The sequence below is a fragment of the Otolemur garnettii genome, unplaced genomic scaffold (genome assembly GCF_000181295.1).
Source record: "Otolemur garnettii isolate 467f Iridium unplaced genomic scaffold, OtoGar3 scaffold00092, whole genome shotgun sequence".
NCBI classification, from domain to species: Eukaryota; Metazoa; Chordata; class Mammalia; order Primates; family Galagidae; genus Otolemur; species Otolemur garnettii.
This window is the reverse complement of record NW_003852487.1, coordinates 7,548,260-7,569,110: the sequence shown is the minus strand read 5'-3', so window position 1 is coordinate 7,569,110 and position 20,851 is coordinate 7,548,260. Positions and strand designations below refer to the sequence as shown.

The 20,851-nt window shown below is 48.3% G+C and overlaps 1 protein-coding gene across 1 annotated transcript in view; it reads right to left on the bottom strand.

Annotated features, from left to right (window-relative positions):
- The window catches only part of CACNA2D4 (calcium voltage-gated channel auxiliary subunit alpha2delta 4), a 109,653-nt gene extending 95,542 nt beyond the window's left edge, over window positions 1-14,111 (bottom strand). Inside the window, exons 1-6 of the mRNA XM_003795508.3 lie at window positions 13,933-14,111; window positions 10,996-11,077; window positions 9,826-9,942; window positions 7,254-7,313; window positions 5,982-6,144; window positions 5,704-5,835 (exon numbers count right to left, since the gene is read on the bottom strand). Coding sequence (XP_003795556.3) covers window positions 5,704-5,835; window positions 5,982-6,144; window positions 7,254-7,313; window positions 9,826-9,942; window positions 10,996-11,077; window positions 13,933-14,111 — 733 coding nt within the window. The remainder of the gene's footprint in view (window positions 1-5,703; window positions 5,836-5,981; window positions 6,145-7,253; window positions 7,314-9,825; window positions 9,943-10,995; window positions 11,078-13,932) is intronic.
- Between the last annotated feature and the right edge of the window lie 6,740 nt (window positions 14,112-20,851).

Sequence of the window (20,851 nt, the reverse complement as noted above, 5' to 3'; positions counted from 1 at the left end):
AAATGCATCATGGTTTATTCCTCTTTATAAACTTAATTGTCAGACCTCGTAAATTTTGGAGGCTACAGTAGGTGGTCTGATATATTTAAAGTGCTAAAGGGGAAGGGAAAAAACTATCAATCAGGAATCTTGTATCTGGGCTTGGTGCTCATAGCACAGTGGTTATAGCACCGGCCACATACACCAAGACTGGTGGGTTTGAACCTGGCCCAGGCCAGCTAAACAATATGATGACAACCTCAACAAAAAATAGCCAGGCATTGCAGCAGGTGTGTGCTTGTAGTCCCAGCTACTTGGGAGGCTAAGGCAAGAGAATTGCTTAAGCCCGAGAGTTCGAGGTCACTGTGAGCTGTGATGCCACAGCACTCTACTGAGGGTGACATAGTGAGACTCTGTCTCAAAAAAAAAAAAAAAAGAATCTTATTTCTGGACAGTTTTATCCTTCAAAAGTGAGAGAGAAATTAAGATATTGCCAGATGAATAAAAGCAATCCACTTAGAAATTAGACCTGCCTATGAGAAATGCTCAAGGGAGTCTTACAGAGTAAAATGAAAGGACACTAGACAGAAACTCAAAGTCATATGAAGAAATAAAGATTTTATAAAGGCAAATACATGGGCAGTTATAAAAGTTAGTCCTATTGTAACACTGGTTTGACCTCACTTTGTTTTCTGCATGATTTAAGAGACTAATGCATTTTAAAATGCAATTATTATGTAAAAGATAGTATTATTATAACTTATGTTTGTAATGCAACATTTTGTTTTCTTTTCTTTTTGAGACAGAGCCTCAAGCTGTCCCTCTTGGTAGAGTGCCGGGGCATCACAGCTCACAGCAACCTCCAACTCCTGGGCTCGAGTGAGTCTCCTGCCTCTGCCTCCCAAGTAGCTGGGACCACAGGCACCTGCCACAATGCCTGGCTATTTTTTAGTTGCAGCCATCATTGTTGTTTGGTGGGCCGGGCTGGATTCGAACCTGCCACCTTAGGTGTATGTGGCTGGCGCCTTAGCCATTTCAGCCACAGGTGCCGAGCTGACATTTTGTTTTCTATATAATTTAAGAGATTTATGCATTTAGAAGCCTTAATTTGTGTTTGGGGGCACACAATGTATAAAGATGTAATTTTGTGATATCAGTAACCTACAGGGGTAGACATGGAGCTGTAAAAGAGCACAGTCTTTGTATGTTATTTGAAGTTAAGCTGGTATAAAATCCAAATTCAAGTATTATTAACTTCAAGATGTTACATGTAACCCCTTTAGAAACCACAGATAAAATAACTATAGAATCCATGTGTATGTATAAAAGGAAATAAAAAAAGAATTCAAATGTTTCACTATAAAAAATCATTTAAAAACAAAAGAAGACAGTAATGTGAGAAGGAGGGATTTAAAAAGCTATAAGAAAAAAAATTAAAAGCTATAAGGCACATAGAAATCCAACAGTACAATGACAAAAATAAGTGTCTCCTTATCAGTAATTACTTTAAATATAAATTGATTAAATGTTAATGTAAAAAGGATTATGCATCATGGTAGGATATACAGCAAATGGAATTTATTCCTAGAATGCAAAGATGGCTCAATATATGAAAACTGATCAATGTAATATACCACATCAGCAGAATGAAGAGGATAAAAATCCCAGTCATCCCAACTGATGCAAAAAAGCATTTGAAAAAAATTCAACATTCTTTAATGATAAAACACTCAAGAAACTAGTAATAGAAGGAAACTAATATAAAAATCATATCTGGAAAAACCCACCACAAACAATTACACGCAATAGTAAAACACTGAAAGCTTTTCTTCTAAGATCAGGAATAAGACCAGGATGCTCACTTTTGCCTTCTCTAAGGTAGAAGGTAGTTTTAGCAAGAGAAATTAGGCATAAAAAAGAAATAAAAGGCATCAAACTTGGAAAGGAAGAAATAAAATTATCTCTGTTTGCAGATATTATGATGTTATATGTAGAAAGCTCTAAAGATTCTACATACACACACCCAAAATTTATTAGATCTAATAAATAAATTCAGCAAAGTATCAGGATACAAGCTCAACACAAATCAGTTACATTTCTATACATTAACAATGAACAATCTGAGAAATTATGAAAACAACTCATTTATAATAACATAAAAAAATACAATACTTAGGAATTAACTAAGGAGGTAAAAGGTTTATACAATGAAAATTACAAAACTTTTCAGAAAGATTTGGATGGACAGAAATAATTGGAAGCACATCCCATGTTTATCTATTGAAATACTTAATATTATTAAGATGTCAATACCCAGTGTGATCTATTGATTTAATGCAATCCCTATCAAAATCCCAATGATGCCTCTTGCAGAAATAGAAAACCCATTCTGGGCAGGCACGGTGTCTCACGCCCATAATCCTAACACTCTGGGAGGTGAAGGCAGAGTATTTCTTGAGCTCAGGAGTTTGAGACTGGCCTGAGCAAGAGGGAGACCCCATCTCTACTATAAATAGAAAAATTAGCCAGGCATCATGGTGGGTGCTTATAGTCCTACTACTTGGCAGGCTGAGGCAGGAGGATCACTGAACCCAGGAGTGTGAGATTGCTGTGAGCTAGTGAAGCTATGTCACTCTGGCCTGGGACAATAGATTGAGACTCTGTCTCAGGAAAAAAAAAAAATTATCCTAACATTCATATGGAACCCCAAATAATCATAACAATTTAGGAAGGAAAAAAAAATCCAGAGGAGGCATAGTTCCTGATTTCAAAACTTACCACAAAGCAAAGTAATCAAAACAGAATGGTACTGGCATAAAGACAGACATATAGGTCAATGAAATAGAGTAAAGAGACAAGACAAGATATAAACCCTAATGTATATGATTGATTTTTACAAGGAAGCCAAAACCATTCAATGGTTCTTTTTTTTTTTCCAGCAAATGGTGCTGAGACAACTGGATAGCTACACGCAAAAGAATGAAGTTGGACCCTTGCCTAAACCTCCTATACAAAAATTAACTCAAAATGGAAAAGCAAGACCTAAAACTGTAAAACTTTAGGTAGACAGCAAGGACAAAGATTCATGACATTGGACTTGGCACTGATTCATTAGATATAAAACCAAAGGCATAGTCAGCCAAAGAAAAAAAATAAACAAATTAGACTTCGTGAAAATTTTTAAAGTTTGCTCATCAAAAGACCATATCAATAGAGTTAAGAGGCAAACCACAGAATGGGAGAAAGTGTTTACAAATCGTATACATGATAAAAGGATTAGTATCCAGAAAGTACAAAGAATCCTAAAACTCAATAAGCCAAAAAAACCTCTCAAAGACAGGCAAAGAACTTGAGTAGACATTTCTTCAAAGATTTACAAATGGCCAATCAGCACATGAAAAGATCCTCAAAGTCACTGTCAGGGAAATGCAAATGTAAACAAGGATGAGAGATGCGATGTGTTATCACCTCACGCCCTTTAAGATAGCTATCATGGGGTAAAAAACTCCACCACAAACATAAAATAACAAGTTTGGCATAGATTGTGCACTATGGTAGGAATGTAAAGTGGCACAAACTCTATAGAAAGCAGTATGACAGGTTCTCAAAATATTAATTCTGTTTCTGGGGATATAACCCAATAGAATTGAAAGTGGGATCTTGGAGAGGTTATTTGCACTTTCATGTTCATAGCGGCGTCATTCACAACAGCCAACCCCATGTCCATTGACAGATAAATGAATATACACACTGTGACAACATACACAATGGAATATTTTTAGCCTTGAAAAGGAAGGACCTTCTGACACTTGCTGCAACATGAACCTTGAGGAAATTATGCTAAGCCAATCACAAAATGACAAACACCGTATGATTCCACTTGTGAGAGCTACCCAGAGAGTAATCAAGCTCATAGAGACACAAAGTAGAATGGTGGTTTCCAGGGACTGGAGGGAGGGAGAGAGGATTGGGGAATTGTTTAATAGGTAGAGAATTTCAGTTTTACAAGACGCCAAGAGTTCTCTAGGTGGAGGGTGGTGATGGTTGTGTAACATGAATGTATTTAACACCACCTAAGTGTATACCTAAAAATAGTGAAGATGGTAAATTTTGGTATATATATTTATCACAATAGAACAATTTAAAAATACATGTATGTATGTGTGTAAGTATGAGACAAAACTAAAAAAAAGAATCAAAAAATCCAAATAGGGTGATAAGCTCAAAATTCAGGTCAGTTGTTATCTGCCCAGTGGGGAGGGTGAGGATAGGACAGAGGAGGCGCACACAGGCGGGTGTAAGTTATTGGTAATATTCTGGGTCTTGTGCTAATGGTGTGTAGACAGGTGTTTATTATGTTCTACACTAAATAAATTAAAATGGGCTTCCATGGATGGAAGGGAATTGTGTGCCAGGTCCAAGAATTATGGTCAATCTAATTCTGTCTACCTAGGGGCAGATTTGAATATGCAAATGTACCTAAGGATATGAGAAATGGCCCTTCTCTGCTCCCTGATGAGCTCATACTGTGATTGTGTTGTTTGCACACAAGTTGGTGACTCTGGAAGCCCTGAATGTGTCAGGAATAGTTATAGGAATTCTACACTGGAGAAGACAGGAGGGATATGTGAGCTATTACAGGGAACAGGGATAAACTAACTCATTCAGGCTCCCAGGAACAGAGAAAGATGTGATGGCTAGCTGTGAATGCTGGCAGAGGAGCACAGGAGGAACGTGCTCAGATGGGAACACGGGAGCTCTGAGGTGCCGCTGCACTGCAGGACAGGGCTTGATGTTTCCAGCCTGTGAACACAGAGGGGTCTTAGGGCCTTTCTGGCTTCTTATTGCAGAAAAGTAGAACAATTTTGAGACTTTCTGGACTGTATGCTAAAATATAAAAATGGGATGGAGCTGGGCATGGTGGTTCACAATTGTAATCCCAGCCCTTTTTGAGGCTGGGGCTGATTGCTTGAAACCAGCCTGAGTTCATGACCAGCCTGAGCAACACAGCAAGATCCAGGCTCTACAAAAAATAGAAGTTAGCTGGGCATGGTGGTGTGCACCTGCAGTCCTAGCTACTAGGGAGGCTGAGGCAGAGAATCACCTGAGCCTATGAGTTCAAGGTTATAGTGACGTTTGATTGTCTAGCCTGGGTGACAGAGCAAGATTCTGTCTCTTTAAAAAAATGAGTTGGGGTTAAATAAAGAGGTGAGTTATTTTAAATGGAAAGTGATAAGAGGTGGCTCTCTTGCAAACGCTGTAATGCACGTTTTGTTTTTTATCTGTATTGGTAGACAAGGGGGCTTTTCCCCGCTCTGTTAAGTTGGCCACTAATCACAGTGTAACCTGTGACATTTCCCACCTTGCTGCTTAACACTTCAAGTGAGTAGGCCTCATTTTTCTAATGAGGATGTAAACTTCTTGAGGTAAAGAATAGTTTCGTCCTCCTGTACAGCTCCCATGGTGCTTTACATGGAGCAGGAGCTCAGTGTGGGCACTCATTGGCTGGTTCCACCGTGTCTGATGGCTTCATTTACTCACCCTTTCATTCACTCACCCTGAATAGCTCTTTGTTGGATGTGTGCATATCCTGCTGTGGGTGCTCTTGGATCGGAGGCCATCCCCCTTTGCTGGGAACCAGGGTGCCAGAGTCCATCTCCAAGGCCCCACTGCCTTATTCCCAGGGAAGGAGCCCAGAGGATCATAGAGATGCCAGGTCCTTACCTGGATAGATTCTGAAGAATCCAGTTGAGCTGCCAAAATATTGCCAGGTCAATGTCGGGTCTCTCTGGAAGTTCTCCACAAAAACAGGGTTCAGGGCTTCTGACATGTAGACTCCATTCAAAATATCTGGATCTGAAGGGCGAGATGACAAAGATTACAGCTCTGCAGAGCTCTCTGGAAAAACAGAGACAAACTGTTAAAAGCCACCTGTGTCACCCCGCACCACCACAGCCATCAAAACGAGCAGATGAGGGCCTGGCCGCAGGGACGAGGGCTACCTTTATTGTACACGTTGGTGGGCAGCTGCACGCTGCTGACAGACGTGTTCACCCGCAGGTTGCTGAAGTGCGCGTTGGACTCCAGCACGAGCTCGGCACCCAGCTCCACGTAGTTGCCCTTCTCATCTCGCTCGTTGACCAGGCCAGAGTTGTAGTAGTTAAACTGGGGCAGGGAGGGCCAGCAGAGATGCCCAGGTGCAGGGACATGCAGAGGGAGAGAAAGGCACAGTTTAGAGGCCCCCACAGGTGAGAGGGGCCGGGAGGCTGCAGTGACTGCGCGAGACACCTGGGTGGAGAATTCTGGCAATGGTCAGGGACATCACCTGTGCAGCCATTGGAGTGAATGGCTTGCTGGGTTTTGATGAAGATTGTCCTGACTACTGCTTTAGCTCTCTACCTCACATCATGTGTGGGACACAGCCAGAGTTGGGGACAGAGCTGGCGGACAGAGATTCAGGGGGGAGGAGACAGCCCGTTGTCAGGCACCACTGTTCCTGCCTCACAGGAGGCTCCAGAAACCCAGAAGCCGCCTGAGGCATCTCTGGGCCTGCTAGGGTGGCTCCATCCTCTTGTCTGTTTCATGCAGCATTGGAAGGTTCACCTAGCTTGTCCCCGCAGAGCCTCTTCTTCTGCCCTCCACACCACCAGGCTCATACTCTGACCATGCCCACCAGGACTGCCTCGGTGACACCTCACACTGACCCCCCAGGCTCCTGTACTAGCTCTACCCCAGGATGCTGTGGTTAACATTAGCCTTCCCCAGCCATGTCCCTTCCTGCTCAAACCTGCCACCGCCACCACACCTGCTATGTGAGGCCAGATTCCTTCCTGGCATCCCAGGCTCCCCACCAGACCTCTACCACCCTCTCCAAGGCCACTCTGCGTTGTCACCAGACTCTGAGCACATGGAGCTGAGCACTCACTAACCCAGCAGTGTTTTCTCATTTTTGTGCCTGCTCTTTCCCCTGCACCCAGCAACTCCTGCACCATGCCTTGCCTGCCCAAATGCCCCCAGCCTGAGACCCAGCCCTGGGTCCCCTGTCTGCAGGCGTTGCAGGCACCCTCCCCTTCTCCAGCTGCATTTTCCTAGTGCTGTGTTGACCCATTTGTACAGACTCGTTATGGGCTTCAAGGTCATAAATATACCTCCCTCCAAGAGCTAGCACAGTGCTTTGCCTGAGTGTCTATGGAGTAAGCAGACTGCTGCCCCCCATGACCACTCCCACACCTAGTGCTCAGGTGACCAGGCACCAGTGCAAGGGCAGGACTCACCACCAGGGAGGCGTTGAATTTGTGGTTCAGGTCGGCCTCCTCGGCAGCCTCCACGAGACTCTGAGGGATAGGAACGTAAAGGGGAAATTTGTAAAACTTCTTAAGGTGAAGAATTGTTTCATCCTCCTGTACATTTTACATCCTCCTCCCACATTATGAATGGGTAAAAGGGACCCTGTAGGTCCTCAGTAAGTTAAAGAGTGTGACCCAGGGGTTCCATGCTTATGCCCAGAAGAACCCAAAACAGGGACTCAAATAAGAACTTGTGTGTGAAATGCTCAGCACAACCCACAACAGCCAAAAGGCACGTTACTAAATAAAATCTGAAGAGGCGACATGCCATGTGATCTCGACTGCAGAACATTCTGGAAGGAAAAAACTAAGGAGACAGTGAAAAGGGGTTGCCAGTGTTTGGGGATTTTTATGGCAGTGAAACTTTTTTGTATGGTACTGTAGTGGAGGATACATGTCACTGCACACATGTCAAAACTCTCAGAATGGACACCAAGTGCAAACCCTAACATGAGCTGTGATAATGACATTGGTTGTAACAATGTACACGGGATGCAGGATGATGACAGGGGTGAGGCTGTGGGTGTGTGGAGACAGGAGGTGAATGGAAACTCTCTCTACTTTCTGCTTACCTTGGCATGAACCTAAAACTACTCTAAAAAATAGCCTATTATTAATAAAATATGTGCATATGTGTATTCAAAGCCAAGAGGTGGAAACCACCCAAATGTCCATCAGCTGATAAATGGATAAACAAAACATGGGATAGTATTCAACCATAAAGGAATGAAATTCTGATGTTACAACACGGATGCACCTTTAAGACATCATGCTAAATAAAATGAGGCAGATACAAAGTCACTTGCATGATTCCATTTGTGCTGAAATATCCAGAGTAGGCAAATCTGGGGGGAGAAAGCAGATGAGTGGCTGCCCGTGGCTGGAGAAAGGGTCTGGGGAGTAACTGTGATGGGTGCAGGGTTTCTGTTTGGGGTGGTGAAAGAGTTCTGGAGTTACACAGAGGGGATGGCTACAACATTGCCAACGGACTTTATGCTAATGAACAATACATTTTACAATGACTGGTCGGTTTTATGTTATGAGTATTTTACCACAATATGCATTTAAAAGCACTGCAGAGTGTCAGGGGAAGTAGGGGCCAGGGAAAGAACCTGGGAGTCACCTGCTCTGGCTTGGTTGGGGGCCAATGCTAAGCCTCTCCGGGCTTATATTTATGCAACTGTGAGGTAGATTCATCCCTGCCTTCCCCACTCTCAGCCCCAATTCCTAAGATATGATGAAGAAGTTCCACAGGGAAAAACTTATTTCAGTGCTGCTTTATAGGACACCTCCCATGGGTACCCTCACAGAAGGTCTGCAGCCGCCACAGACCCCCCACTCCCAGCACCAGGGGCCAGTGCTTGGAGAAAGTCCTTTGAGAAGCACTTATTTTGTTTTCCATGTTTGAGGTTATAGAAGGGCACAGGGACCCTGGAGCTCTAGCCTCTGGGATGTCCCAGGATGGCTTGTTACTCTGTCACCACAAGGACCAGTGCCTGAGCTCAGATGTATTCCACACCCCTGTGTCTGTGCCCAACCCAGAGAGGCTGTTCACATGAGGCTGGCTGATGTGTGGGGAAGTTGTTTCTGCTGGTGCTGGGCTGTGATTCAGAGGCCCAGGATGGGCTCTCAGACCCCTAGATATCTCCTCACTGGTTCCTTATGCTAAGATCCCTTGCCCCCCGGACATACATGGGAATGAGGCCCTAGGGACCTGGCCCTGCATTCTCCGCCCTGTGAGCAGAGGCAGCACACAGGGGAGGCTGCCTTCCCCTGCTGCCCGGCACTGCCCCAGCCTCCCCACCCCAACCGACTGCCAGCCCCAACTCCTCTCTCCTGACTGGTCTTAGGAGTCCTTTAGGGACCACACTGGTCTTGGATGGTCCAACTCCTGGCTGGTGGAGTAGGGACGGCATCTCCCCAACCACACTGTGTCTACTGATTGACACTAACCAGGCCAAGAGCGGGAGACACTTCTGTTTCTATCAGGCCCACCGGGAGGATGTCCAGGATGGAATCGTCCAAGCATGAGCCCTATCAGTGTAGCACCTCTTCTGCCCAGGGGGCCCTCTAAACACTTGGGGGCCATGCAGGGTGGGGCCTTAGAGCTGAATGAGGGAAGGGAAGAGAGGAGAATGGCAGCTGTGCCTGGCTGACCCCAGCGAGCTCTGCTCCCACCCATCCCTCCTCAGGGAACCATCCCTGGGCTCTGTCTCCCTGTGGTGCTCTACACCACTCACATGGTGCTGAGTCCTTCTCAATAATCCTACCATGCAGGCCACTGCTAGCCTGGGGCAGAGCTCCCACACCAGGCCTCCCTTCTTGCTTCCTTCTCATCATTCCCCCTTTTATGAGAATTCTTTTGGCTTTCACAGGGACAAGGCAGAGGCTCGCAAGGTTGGAGAGGTCCATGAGAGTGGGATGGTGCAGGGTCAGGGTGTCAGTGAGGGTCGTTCAGTGTCTCAGGGCTGGAGAGAGATCCCCACAGAACCTGGAGCACCTTGACAGCCTCGACTTTCCTCCTTAGCATGTTCTCCATGTCCTCTGAGAACTTCTTCACCAGCTCCAGGCCGTCTACCTCCTTGATCTTCAGACTGGGCTCCACGTCCTTGTATTTCTGTTCGGGGGACAGTGGGAGAGGCAGCCATGTTGGTTTGCACCGGGATGTTTGCACCTGATTAGGCACTGCCTCCATCCTTTCAGCAGGTGCATCTGGGCACGTGAAGCCTCCTTTACTCAACTAGGAGCTAGGGCAGGGCCTTTTCCTCCTCAGGTGGTCACCCCAGTGCCTCTTTTCAGATGTCCTCTCTATCACAGGGGCTCTGGACACATTGCGGTTAATAGCCTTAACAAGGCAGCAGACCAAGGCTCAGAGAAGTCAGTGAACATGATCAGTCTCCCTGGATGGAGCCAGGGTGCTCAGATGCCCAGACACCCATGTCCACGTTCTTTGTGTAGCTTACAGAGCCTCTGTGACCACCCTGAGCACCAGTCCCCTTTACCCAGCACCCCAGAAGTCGCATCCTGCTATCAGCGTGCCCCTTGCACATGGGTGTGAACCTCAATTCTCACTGTTCCACAGAGCTCAGCAGCTCTACCCATTGACAGCGGCTGCCTGACAAGCTGCCAGTGAGCCCCGGGTTGACCCCCTGGGCCCAGGGGAGACCAGCTCTCACAGAAAATGTGGATCACCAGTGTCTATTAGCCCAGCTCTGAAAACTACTGGCCATGCAACCACAGGGAAGTCACTCAATCCATGTCGTCATCAGTAAGATGTGACATTAACATAGCTTTAGAGAATGCTCTGGAGTGCATAGACCTCACAGAATGCTTGTGCCCCAAATGCCACATCTGTACTGCCCTATCTTCCTCACCTGGGTTGGAGGGAGCAAATGAGAACGTTAAGTGAGGTGGTGCTTAGCAACTAGGAGTGAGTTGTGAAGGGCAGGTGGGGCCTTAGCTGCCATTGCTACACTGGTCTAATGGGGCCACGCCAGGAGCAAAACATTGACCTCCCTGGGCCTCAGTTTGCCCCTCTGAAAATGAAGGGATTGGAGTATGTTTATGTTCAAGGCCCCTTGCAGCACGGGCATGTGGGGGTTCTGCCTCTCTACCAGGAAGGAGATCCTGGCTGACTGCCCCGTGAGCCCTCTGGAAGGGGGTTACTGACCTTCTGCAGCAGCAGGGAGCCTGAGTATTTGGTCACGGTGTTATATAGGTCCTGGCCAAAGGTATCTGCCCACAGCTTCACTCTGGAAGGCAATGAGACCCATGCACGTGTTCACGTCCCGTAGAGACACATGTATGGACGTGCACAGGCACACACACATGCAAAGCAAGCATCTGTACACAGATACTCAGTGATGCATGCACACGCAAACACACAGAGACACATGTGTACACACCTACACACTGACACACACCAGGAAACATTAACCCAAAGAGCTCCTATCCTTCCGCAATGTCCCCAAGGTTGCAATCTTGTCCCTGGGCAGGAGATGTGGGGAAGCTGCTGGGCTCAGTGGCTGCACTGGTGTGTGGAGCACACCCCTAGCATGACCTTCAGCCATGGTTAAGACTAACAAGCCCAGAGCCAAACCTGGCCCAGCCCCCAGGGCTCCGGTTGGAGAGAGGAGGTTGGAGCAGATGGGAGGGAGAGGTGGTGGACAGGTCTAGGCATGGGCAGGGAGGATCCCAAGGATGAAACAGGAACAGCCCTGGTGTGGCTACAGCTTCTCAATGAGTCACACCAGTGTTTCCCTGCTCTAGGCCTTTGGGGTCTGCTGAGTTTTCTGCTGAAGCCTCAGAGACAGTGCAAGGCAAGAGGGTGGGAGGAGAAATTTCTGAACTGCTTCCACTGAGACCAAGGGCAGGGCAGGCAGGGAGGGCACAAGGAGAGACACTTTGGCCTTGGAGTAGGCAGCCTGGGGGAGGAGTGGTTAAGTTAAGGGGGGAAGGCGGCACCACTGTGAGTTTGGCAGTGGTCAGCCAGGCGAAGAGAATTAGAAGAGAATTACAAGCAGAAAGCACAGAAAAGCTTGGAGGCGTCCAGAATGACTTCTAGTTTTCCAGGCTGGGCAGTGTTCATTATTGAACAAAGTTAAGATTCTCAGGAAGGTCAGGGGAAGCCAGGGAGGGTGGAAGGTGATGCGTCTAGCTTGGACCATTTTGAATGTGAGGTCCCCGTTGCAGGGCTACCGAGTGTCACTGGGCAGGTTATGCTCAGCATGACTCTGGAAGGTGCCCATCTCATGGTGCCCCAAATGACACAAACTTAATGCCTCACATGATCTTCTGGAACGACCATGGGCATTGATATGTTGATGTGTGAGTCTAACAGTGAGAGATGGGGCTGGGAATCATTAGCACACAGGTAAGAGTTGAATTTCTGAAGGTGGAAGGGTGTGTAGGACATGTGGCCTGAGAAGGTCTGTGAGTGCCGACAAACACAGGGCACAGCAACAATTTCAGGACCAGGCGGAGGGAAAGCAGCATGTGAAAAAGATAGGGAGACAACTCAAGTGCCCTAAGTGAACCCACAGAGCACAGTGATATGGGAGCTGAGGCACTGGCATTCCAGACAAAGGAGCTGGCCAGTGTCCAATGTGTCCAGAGCATCCAAGGAGATGAGACAGAAGTGCCTGCTGGATGCGGCAATACAGGAGTCTTTGGCAACCTTGCTGAGAACAGATTAGGTAGGTGGGAGGGCAGGTGGCTGGACATGAGAGGCTGAAGGGTCTTTGGGAAGTAAAGACTGAGAAGGAGACCCAGCAGGAGGGAGGAGGAGTTGGGGCCAGGGTCCTGAGCAGAGGGCCGGACCTGAGGGCACAGGTGGGCATGTGTGGCTGTGTGCAGGCTGGCATCTCGGCCATCCCTGGGGTTTCTGCGTAGATGGTCTGGCTCTCCTCCAGGCCGCCCTGGACTTCAGCCATCCGTGCTTGGCCCTCAGCCCGCCCCTGGAGTTTGCCTTCTCTATCAGTTGGGGTATGTTCTGGGGGTGACAACTGTGCTGAACATCTCTCTCATCCACAGACAGGTTTATAGTGTGGGAGTGAGCATCAGGGTGAAAGTGCAGGCCCCTCCCTGAGTTCACAGCTCCTCCACATGTTCACTTACCAGCTTTGGGAATGTGAGGAGCCTGTTTCCTCAAAGGCAAAGTAGGGGTGACATTCCCACCCCAGTGGATGGCCGTGTGCACTAATGATGTCATCCATGACACACCCAGAGCAGTGCCCGGCGGCACACACGGGGAAGTCGTGCAGCCCACAGGGCTGAACACAGGTCAGTGTGCTGCTTGGGTTCCCAGCCCCCACCTCCAATAAGACACATAGATGACTGTGGCCCTGCTGTTCCACTGGGCTCAAGCGGCAGGGCCAGACACAGGCTGGGTGGGTGGGTGGCACTCTTCAGTCTAGAGGCCTCTGCTCCCCTCATGTACTAGAAATTTCCTTACTCAAACCACCAGAGCTGAGGCCTGTATGACACAACCCCAGTAATTTGAGTTTTTTCCAGGGTGCGAATGATACTAGACTCTCCCTGGAGCTGGTCTCAATGCCAGGGTGTAGAATCAAGGTCTAAGGGGGCAGAAAGGTACAGGAAGGGCAGACTGAGGCCATCAAAATCCACATTTTCTTAGCTTCTTAGCAAACCACCTTCTGTCTCATGAGCCGTTTTGTTGGTTTAGAACTGCTCTACCCTTTGGGATGTCAAGATACAGATTTTAACAAATCTCCCAGGGTGCTGCGGTGATCATGCAGCCCAGGGCCCGTCTAGCTGCCTCACAGCATCAATCACCCTGGAAGGAGTGGCCACCCTGCAGGCACTCCAGAGCCACTGGCCTTGCCAAGAGGCATGTGAGCTCCGTGGTCAGGTCTGCTTGAAGCCATCTGGCTTCTGGGGAGGGGCAGGGGTGGCTGGGATTCCAAAGCCAGCAGAGGTTCTGGGAGGAGAGGAGGTGAATAAAAAAAAGGTCCTTGCGGCAAGAGGGGGTTGCGACATTGCAACCTTGGGAGAACCTGGAGCAAGGGCTGAGCAGGAGAGGGGCTTCGGGAAGGAAGCAGGGACAGTCAGAGGGGTTTTCTGGGGTGGGGGTAACTCTGATGCTTACGTTTCCAGAGGAATCCCAGTCTGTCCCCATGTGGGGGACAGGGAGGTGCCGAGCAGCAGCAGGAGCCAGAGGATGGCTGCAGCCTTCTGCAGGAGAGCCCAGGCCACCAGCTGCTGTTGCCAGGGAATCCTGCTGGGGGTGCAGCTGGAGTTTGAGTAGAAGCTGAGGGGGCCAGGCATGGTGCTCCCACCAAGGTTGGGGTGCAGGGAGAGAATAGATGAGCCTCAGACCATAGCGTGGTCTGTCTGCTCCCCAGACCCCTGGGACGTCCCCTCGCCTTCTGCCTTCTGGGCCCTGGGGAGCCAGGGCTGCCCAGCCTCTTAGCCAGGTCCTATGGGGAGGGCTTCTCTCTAGCCTGCAGCTGTGGCTCTTGGAGAAGGACTGAGTGAGGGAGAGTTGTGACAAAATGAACCCCTTTAATCCGCCAGGCTCTCCTCTAATCCCAGCCTGGCAGCAGAGAGGAGGGGTTGGCAGGAGGTATGGGGAGTGACCTCAGCAGGATTACCCTGCCAGCAGTGCCTTTCCTTAGGGGTCAGAGCACACACTTCTGTTTTAAAGAGGCAGTGAGAGGAGGATGCAGTGGCTCTGTCCAGAGGACAATAGCTGGGTTCATACAAGATTGACCAAGAGCTGTAACAAATCCTCTCCGTGACCCTCGGAGCAATCCTGAGAAAGTGGTGTCATTAGCCCTCTTGGCAGGGGTTCTCAAGTCCCAGGGAGGCCCAGAGAGTTAAGACTCCAGTTCCTGTTCCAGGCCTGGTGTCTTCTGTCCAGGTTAGAGAGAAGGCCAGCAGCCCTGGCCCCTGCCCTCAGTGTGTGCCCCTGCTCACAGTCTGGGATGGGGACACATTTGCTGCAAAACCCATGAAGCTTCGGGGCCTCACTCACAGGGACTTCTCCCTTTTCTGGGAGGACGCCCTACCGATGTATTCATATGGCCCAAGGTTTTTGAAAAACATGTAAGACAGTTGGCCCATAATTGGTTAAGACTGCGTGTTTTTCCATCCTGACTTCTCTGTGTGACTGTCCCTTCACTGGACAATGTCAGGGTGGCTGTTGGCCTTGGGGAGGGTGTCAGCTAAAGAAGAGATAAGTTGGGGAGACATTTATTTGGGACATAGTGGAATATATTTATGCAGTTTTCAGTCCCTTCCTCGATAGACACGTTATCTGCCACTGACCCAGTGTAGTAAGGTGACATGCAGGTGAGCTTGGCCTACCAACGGCAGTAGGTGGTGGGGAGAGCCGAATCACTGAGCCAGGAGCCAGTTGGTGGAAAATTCTGGCAGAGATCAAACATCAAAGTGTTAGCAGCAGATTTGGTTCTCATCAAGGCCTAACCAAGACAGAAGTTCTCTCTTGTGAGGAAAATAATGTAGTTGATATTGAATGAATATAATTACAAACACACCACACAGAGCTTTCTTTTCTGATGGAATTATGCAAAATGGAATGGATCAACATTCCTGTGTCTGTACGCCCAAATCTGGGAGCAGCGCAGTCCGTGTATCAGATTGCTTCTCAGCGTAAGGGATGCCTTGTGGCTTGACAAAATCTGGTGGTTCCAACAAAATGGTACGCAGAACTGCCACCAACGCAGTGAAAGGCTTGAAGAAGCAAGTGTTCCAGTGACAAAACGCCTACATACATTCATCAATAAATCAATGTTGTGGTATCAGAGTAATCTGGCTACGCAGTTACAGGGCTCCATACGCCGGGGCAGCCATTTTTAAAGGCATTTGAATGGTTCCTATGAATGCCTGAATTTCAGATTAATTTTGCATTTTTTTGAGACTATAAATAAAACGAATTTGGAAAAAACACTACAGAGGTGTGTTGGGCAATTACTAAAAAGAATACGTCATTTCTCAAGGCTTTGTGATTTGGGTGGTGCTTACCAGCTTCTTAAAATTTGTAATTAGTGGCTCGGCGCCTGTGGCTCCAGCGGCTAAGGCGCCAGCCACATACACCTGAGCTGGCAGGTTCGAATCCAGGCCAGGCCTGGGCCTGCCAAACAACAATGATGGCTGCAACCAAAAAATAGTCGGGCATTGTTTCAGGTGCCTGTAGTCTCAGCTACTTGAGGCGGAGGCAAGAGAATCACTTGAGCCCAGGAGTTGGAGGTTGCTGTGAGCGGTGATGCCGCAGCACTCTACCCAGGATGACAGCTTGAGGCTCTGTCTCAAAAAAAAAAAAATTGTAATTAGTAATTATTTTTAAAACTGAATAAATAGGTGTCTATTTTTCAATTTTTTGTGGTGGCAAAATACATGGCATAGAATTTATCATCCTAACCATTTTTTAGTATACAGTTCAGTGTTATTAAATACGATCATAATGTTGTTCAATCATTACCAACATCCATCTCAAATACTTTTTTTATCTTGTAAAACTGAAACTCCCCACTTCCCTCTCCCCGAAGCTCCTGGCAACCACCCTTCTACTTCCTGTCGCTGCGATTTAGACTATGTCGAATCCCTCATATAAGTGGCATCACACAGTATTTGTCCTTTGGTGACTGGCTCATTTCACTTAGCACATTGTCCTTAAGGTTCATCCACGTGGCAACACGTATCAGAATTTCCCTCCTTTCTCAGGCTGGACCATATTCCATTGTATGTACAGACCACATTTCATTCATCGATCAGTGGCCCCTGGGGCGCTGCCTCCTCTTAGCTATGGTGAACACGAATGTGCAAATATCTCTTCAAGACCCTGTCTTTGGTAATAAATATTCACTTTTATATCTATATTTGTGTTTGTAATTTGTATTCGTTTTCTTGTATAGATGATTACCCCCAAGTCATACAAGCTTCTCCCCACACGGCTCTAGCACCTGCCCTTCAAAGTCTCTGACTCATCCAACGTGTTAAGCGTGAGAACTGGGTAGGAAGCACCTTCCTCGCTTACTCTGCTCATGTCACAGTCACGGCGGTGTCTGTGACATGGCCCGGGGACTCACAGCCCCTTAGACATGCTTCAGAACCTCTGGAAGTACTGGCAAAGAAAAACACTGATATTAGAATGGCGGGTAATTTCATATTGTATCTTTTAGAAAGATCTATGAAAGGATTGCACACTGTGAGTGTGCCCCAACCTGTCATACAGAGAAAAATCCCTTTTAAATGACTCAAACTTACTGCAGTGCATGCCTTGCTGACTCTCAAATTCTCGTTCTCAGGACCTTGGCTCCTCTTACCACATAACTGTGAAACATCAGAGTGATGCTGGTGATGAGTGGGAGGTGGTGGGGAGGGCAGAGGGCTTTAGAGGAGAATAACTTCAGGGAAGGGATTTCTTAGCAGGAATAAGATGCAGCTGGGGCATAGAACTATGGGAATTCTCAGTCCTTAAGTTAGATCTTTGTAACTCAGAACCTTCAGGGGCTCATTCGTCTATTCCCTTCACTGTAGGCTGGGGTGGCGAATCATTCACACCAGCCAGGAGGGAATACATGTTGTGTTTTTATTTCAGGAGTTATGAGAGAAAGGCCATTCCAAGTTTATCTTGGTTAGTCTTTCCCTTGTCACAAATTCTGACTGCAATTCTGGCAGGCCCAGCAGGGAAGGCTGTGTTGCACAAAGTGTCAGCCAGGGCAGCGCAACCCGGAGCCTGTAGTGTAGCTGGTGAAGGACTGTGGCTGTCACTGGGGAACTTGGCTGGTGTGGAGGGCAAGGGGCTCAGCTTTCATCTGTGTGGGCTGCTTGGGCTTTCTCATGGCAGGGTGCCTGGGCTCCCAGATTAGAAGAGAATAAAGTAGAAGCTGTATTTCCTTTTGTGATCTGGCCTTGAAAGTCCCATAGCATCACTTCCGCTGTATCCTGTTGGTTAGCCAGTCTCTAATCTGGCCCAGGCTCTAAGGAAGGAGATGTAGATCCTGCTTCCTAATGGGGAGAGTGTCAAAGATTTGCCAATGTTTTAAAACCAAGATAGAGGAAGCTGGTAGGGCTGGGGTCAGGGAGGAGAGAAAGAAGCCGCGGGAGGTGAATCTTAGGAAAGGCAGGTCATAACTAGATTATGAAGGGATTGCATTAATACTTTCTGAAGTTTTACTTAAGTCTCAACAGCTACAACTCAAGGTCCACTGGAAAATAGTGATTTATGAGTAAGGGATGGGGAGATGGGAAGGAAAGGGAACAAAAAGCGACAGTTACGAGACAGCCCAGTATTTGAACGAACTCCTTTGTGCACGGACCACAACCTCATGTCTTTGCCCCTAACTCGGAGAAAGCTGCTCAGTGAGAAAGTTTCTGGGCCCCACTGCAGAGAATTACATGTGTCCTGCTCTGGCCTCCCTCTGTCCCTCACAGAGCCCTATTTTCCTTGTGTGGGCCCTGCCCATGTGTACTGGGCCCATGCGCTAGTCTCGGTCTTATTCCTCTCTGGGCTCTCCTCGTCTGAGTGATGGCAGGACAGACAAGTGGAACGGAGCAGGGCTCCAGCCCTCATTCTCCATCAGATCATGGCCGGCAGGTGTTCTCACCTTTCCATGCCTGTTGTTCCTTCATTCCTTCCATGAATAATAACATCATATCCAAGCTATGTCCAAGGCACCATGTCCCAGCCCAGCTTCCCCTCTGGTCACTGAACACCTCCCCTTTCTGGTCAGGAGATGAGTGAAGATCAAATGAGCAACATCCATGTATGTTGTTGATATCGTAATGGGTTGTGATATTATGATATAATAAGAAGTGCATACTTCATCTTCATCGCTGGTTCCTGGCTCAGAGCTCCCAGCCCCTGGGATTTCCTGCCTGTCTTCTGTCACTCACGGGCTCCTTTCAACCACATGTGCTCAAGGGGTGACTTGTGAAGGGTGGGGCTGCCAGAGGAACCCACCTGTGGTCAGAGGCTGGGAATTTCACCCCTCTGGGACCTCCGGGGAGTGGGGAGGGGCTGGAGATTGACTTGATTGCCAGTGACCAATGATTTAGTCAATAGTGCTTTTGTCATGAAGCCTCCGTGAGAACCCCAGAGGAGGGGGTTCGGGGAGCTCTTGGGGACCCAACACCTCCCCTTACACCTCTCTTCTGTCTGACTGCTCCTGAGTTGGATTCTTTTAAATAAGCCAGTAAACATAAATAAGTGTTCCCCGGAGTTTTGTGAACTGTTCTAGCAAATCATCAATCCCAAGGAGGAGTTTGTGAGAACTCCTGCTTTATGGCTGGTGGTGAGAAGTACAGGTCCGACCTGGGACTGTGCCTGGGGAGGAAAGGGGGCTCAGTCTTATGGGACTGAGACCTTGCCTGTGGGGTCTGGGCCAACTTCAGGTAATCCATGGCGTAGTTGAACTGCAGGACACTCAGGTCATGTCTGGACAGCTGGTGGAGGACTGCTTGGTGTGGAGAACCTGCACATTTGGTGCCAGAAGTATGGTATATAAGTGTAGAGAAAAATAGTGCTGTTTCTTTTAGGGATTTCATAACAATTTCTTTAGTGATTGAATCCTTTCTTCGAAAGAAATTGTAGGCCAGGCACAGTGGCTCATGCCTATAATCCTAGCACTCTGGAAGGCTGACCTGGAAGGATCCCTTGAGCTCACAATTTCAAGACTAGCCTGAGCAAGAGAGAGACCCCATTTCTACTAAAAGAGAAAAATCAGTCGGGCCTTGTGGTGGGCGCCTATAATCCCAGTTACTCAGGAGGCTGAGGCAGGAGGATCGTTTGAGCCTAGGAGTTTGAGGCTGCAGTGAGCTAGGCTAACACCACGGCACTCTTGCAAGACTTGAGAGCAAGACTTGGTCTGAAAACTGAAAATAAAAGAAAGAAATGGTACGCAGAGTCAACAACAGTCATTTCAATTGACGGCAGCTCCTCCTCCACTCACTCAGCCAAAGCCTCTCAGTAGATGTGTTATGCCCCAACTCCATCTTATTAAGGGCTTTCAACACTCTCCCTTTAAGATAGGGAGCTCAGCTGAAAGAGTTTAGTAATAACTGCAAAACCCCAGCTTCCCCTTCTAAGGACTCCCCTTACCAGGTGTTGGCTCTTGTCAAATTCAGCTTTGCATTAAGGATTCCCCCTCCCCTACCAAAAGCCCTTTATACAAGGTTTTCACCCCTACTTCTAGGGGTTAAAAGACTTTGAGGTGTGGGCTCACTCTCCGCCCAGCCAATCAATAAAGGACCCTTGCTTAATCTGGACTCAGTGTGCTGGCGTTTCTCTATTCCACTTGCTTTGAGTATAACAGATGCAACTCTGTCTTCTTCATGACTGCTCCCCCAAATCCTACCTTACAAACATGTCCAGATCCAACCATCTCTCCCCTGCCACTGCCTCTGCCCAAGTTTATTCCCTGGATTGTGGCCACTGCCTTCCTACTGCTTACGTGCTATCCTCTTGACCATCCAGTTCTTGGCTCCAGCCTCCCTGCACACCAGCTCAGTGCCCTTGAAGGCTCATCTGATGGGCTGTGCTTCTGGAACCCAGGGCCATCTGCTTCCCCTGAGCTCAGCCAACAGCTGTGCCCAGGAACCTGGAAAGAGGGATGAAGCTGGGGTCCTCTTCGTAGGCTGTGTCCCTCAGCCTAGGGCCACTGCTGCCCTCAGGCGGTCACCTCCTCCCCAGCCCTCCCTTTGGGCTCCAGTGCCTGCTGCCTTCCCTGAGTTGGGGGCTGATGGTGTAGCTCAGATGCAACCCCTTGGCTTCCCCTCCATCCACACCTTCCCCAGCAGGGCTTGTAAGCCAGCTCTTCTGCTGCCTCCCTGCTGCCCCTCTGCAGTCTGTTCTCAGTTAGAGGCCACTGTTCCTCTGCTCTGAAGTCCCTAGGGGCTGCCCATATTCCTTAGAGGAAAAGCCATAGGCCCCACCGTACCAGCTGGACCTCTCCCCCTGACCAGTTCCTGCCGTTCCTGGGGCACGGTGGGCATGATCTACCGGAGACCCTGACCTCTGACCTCGCAGCCCCTCTCCTTGCCCT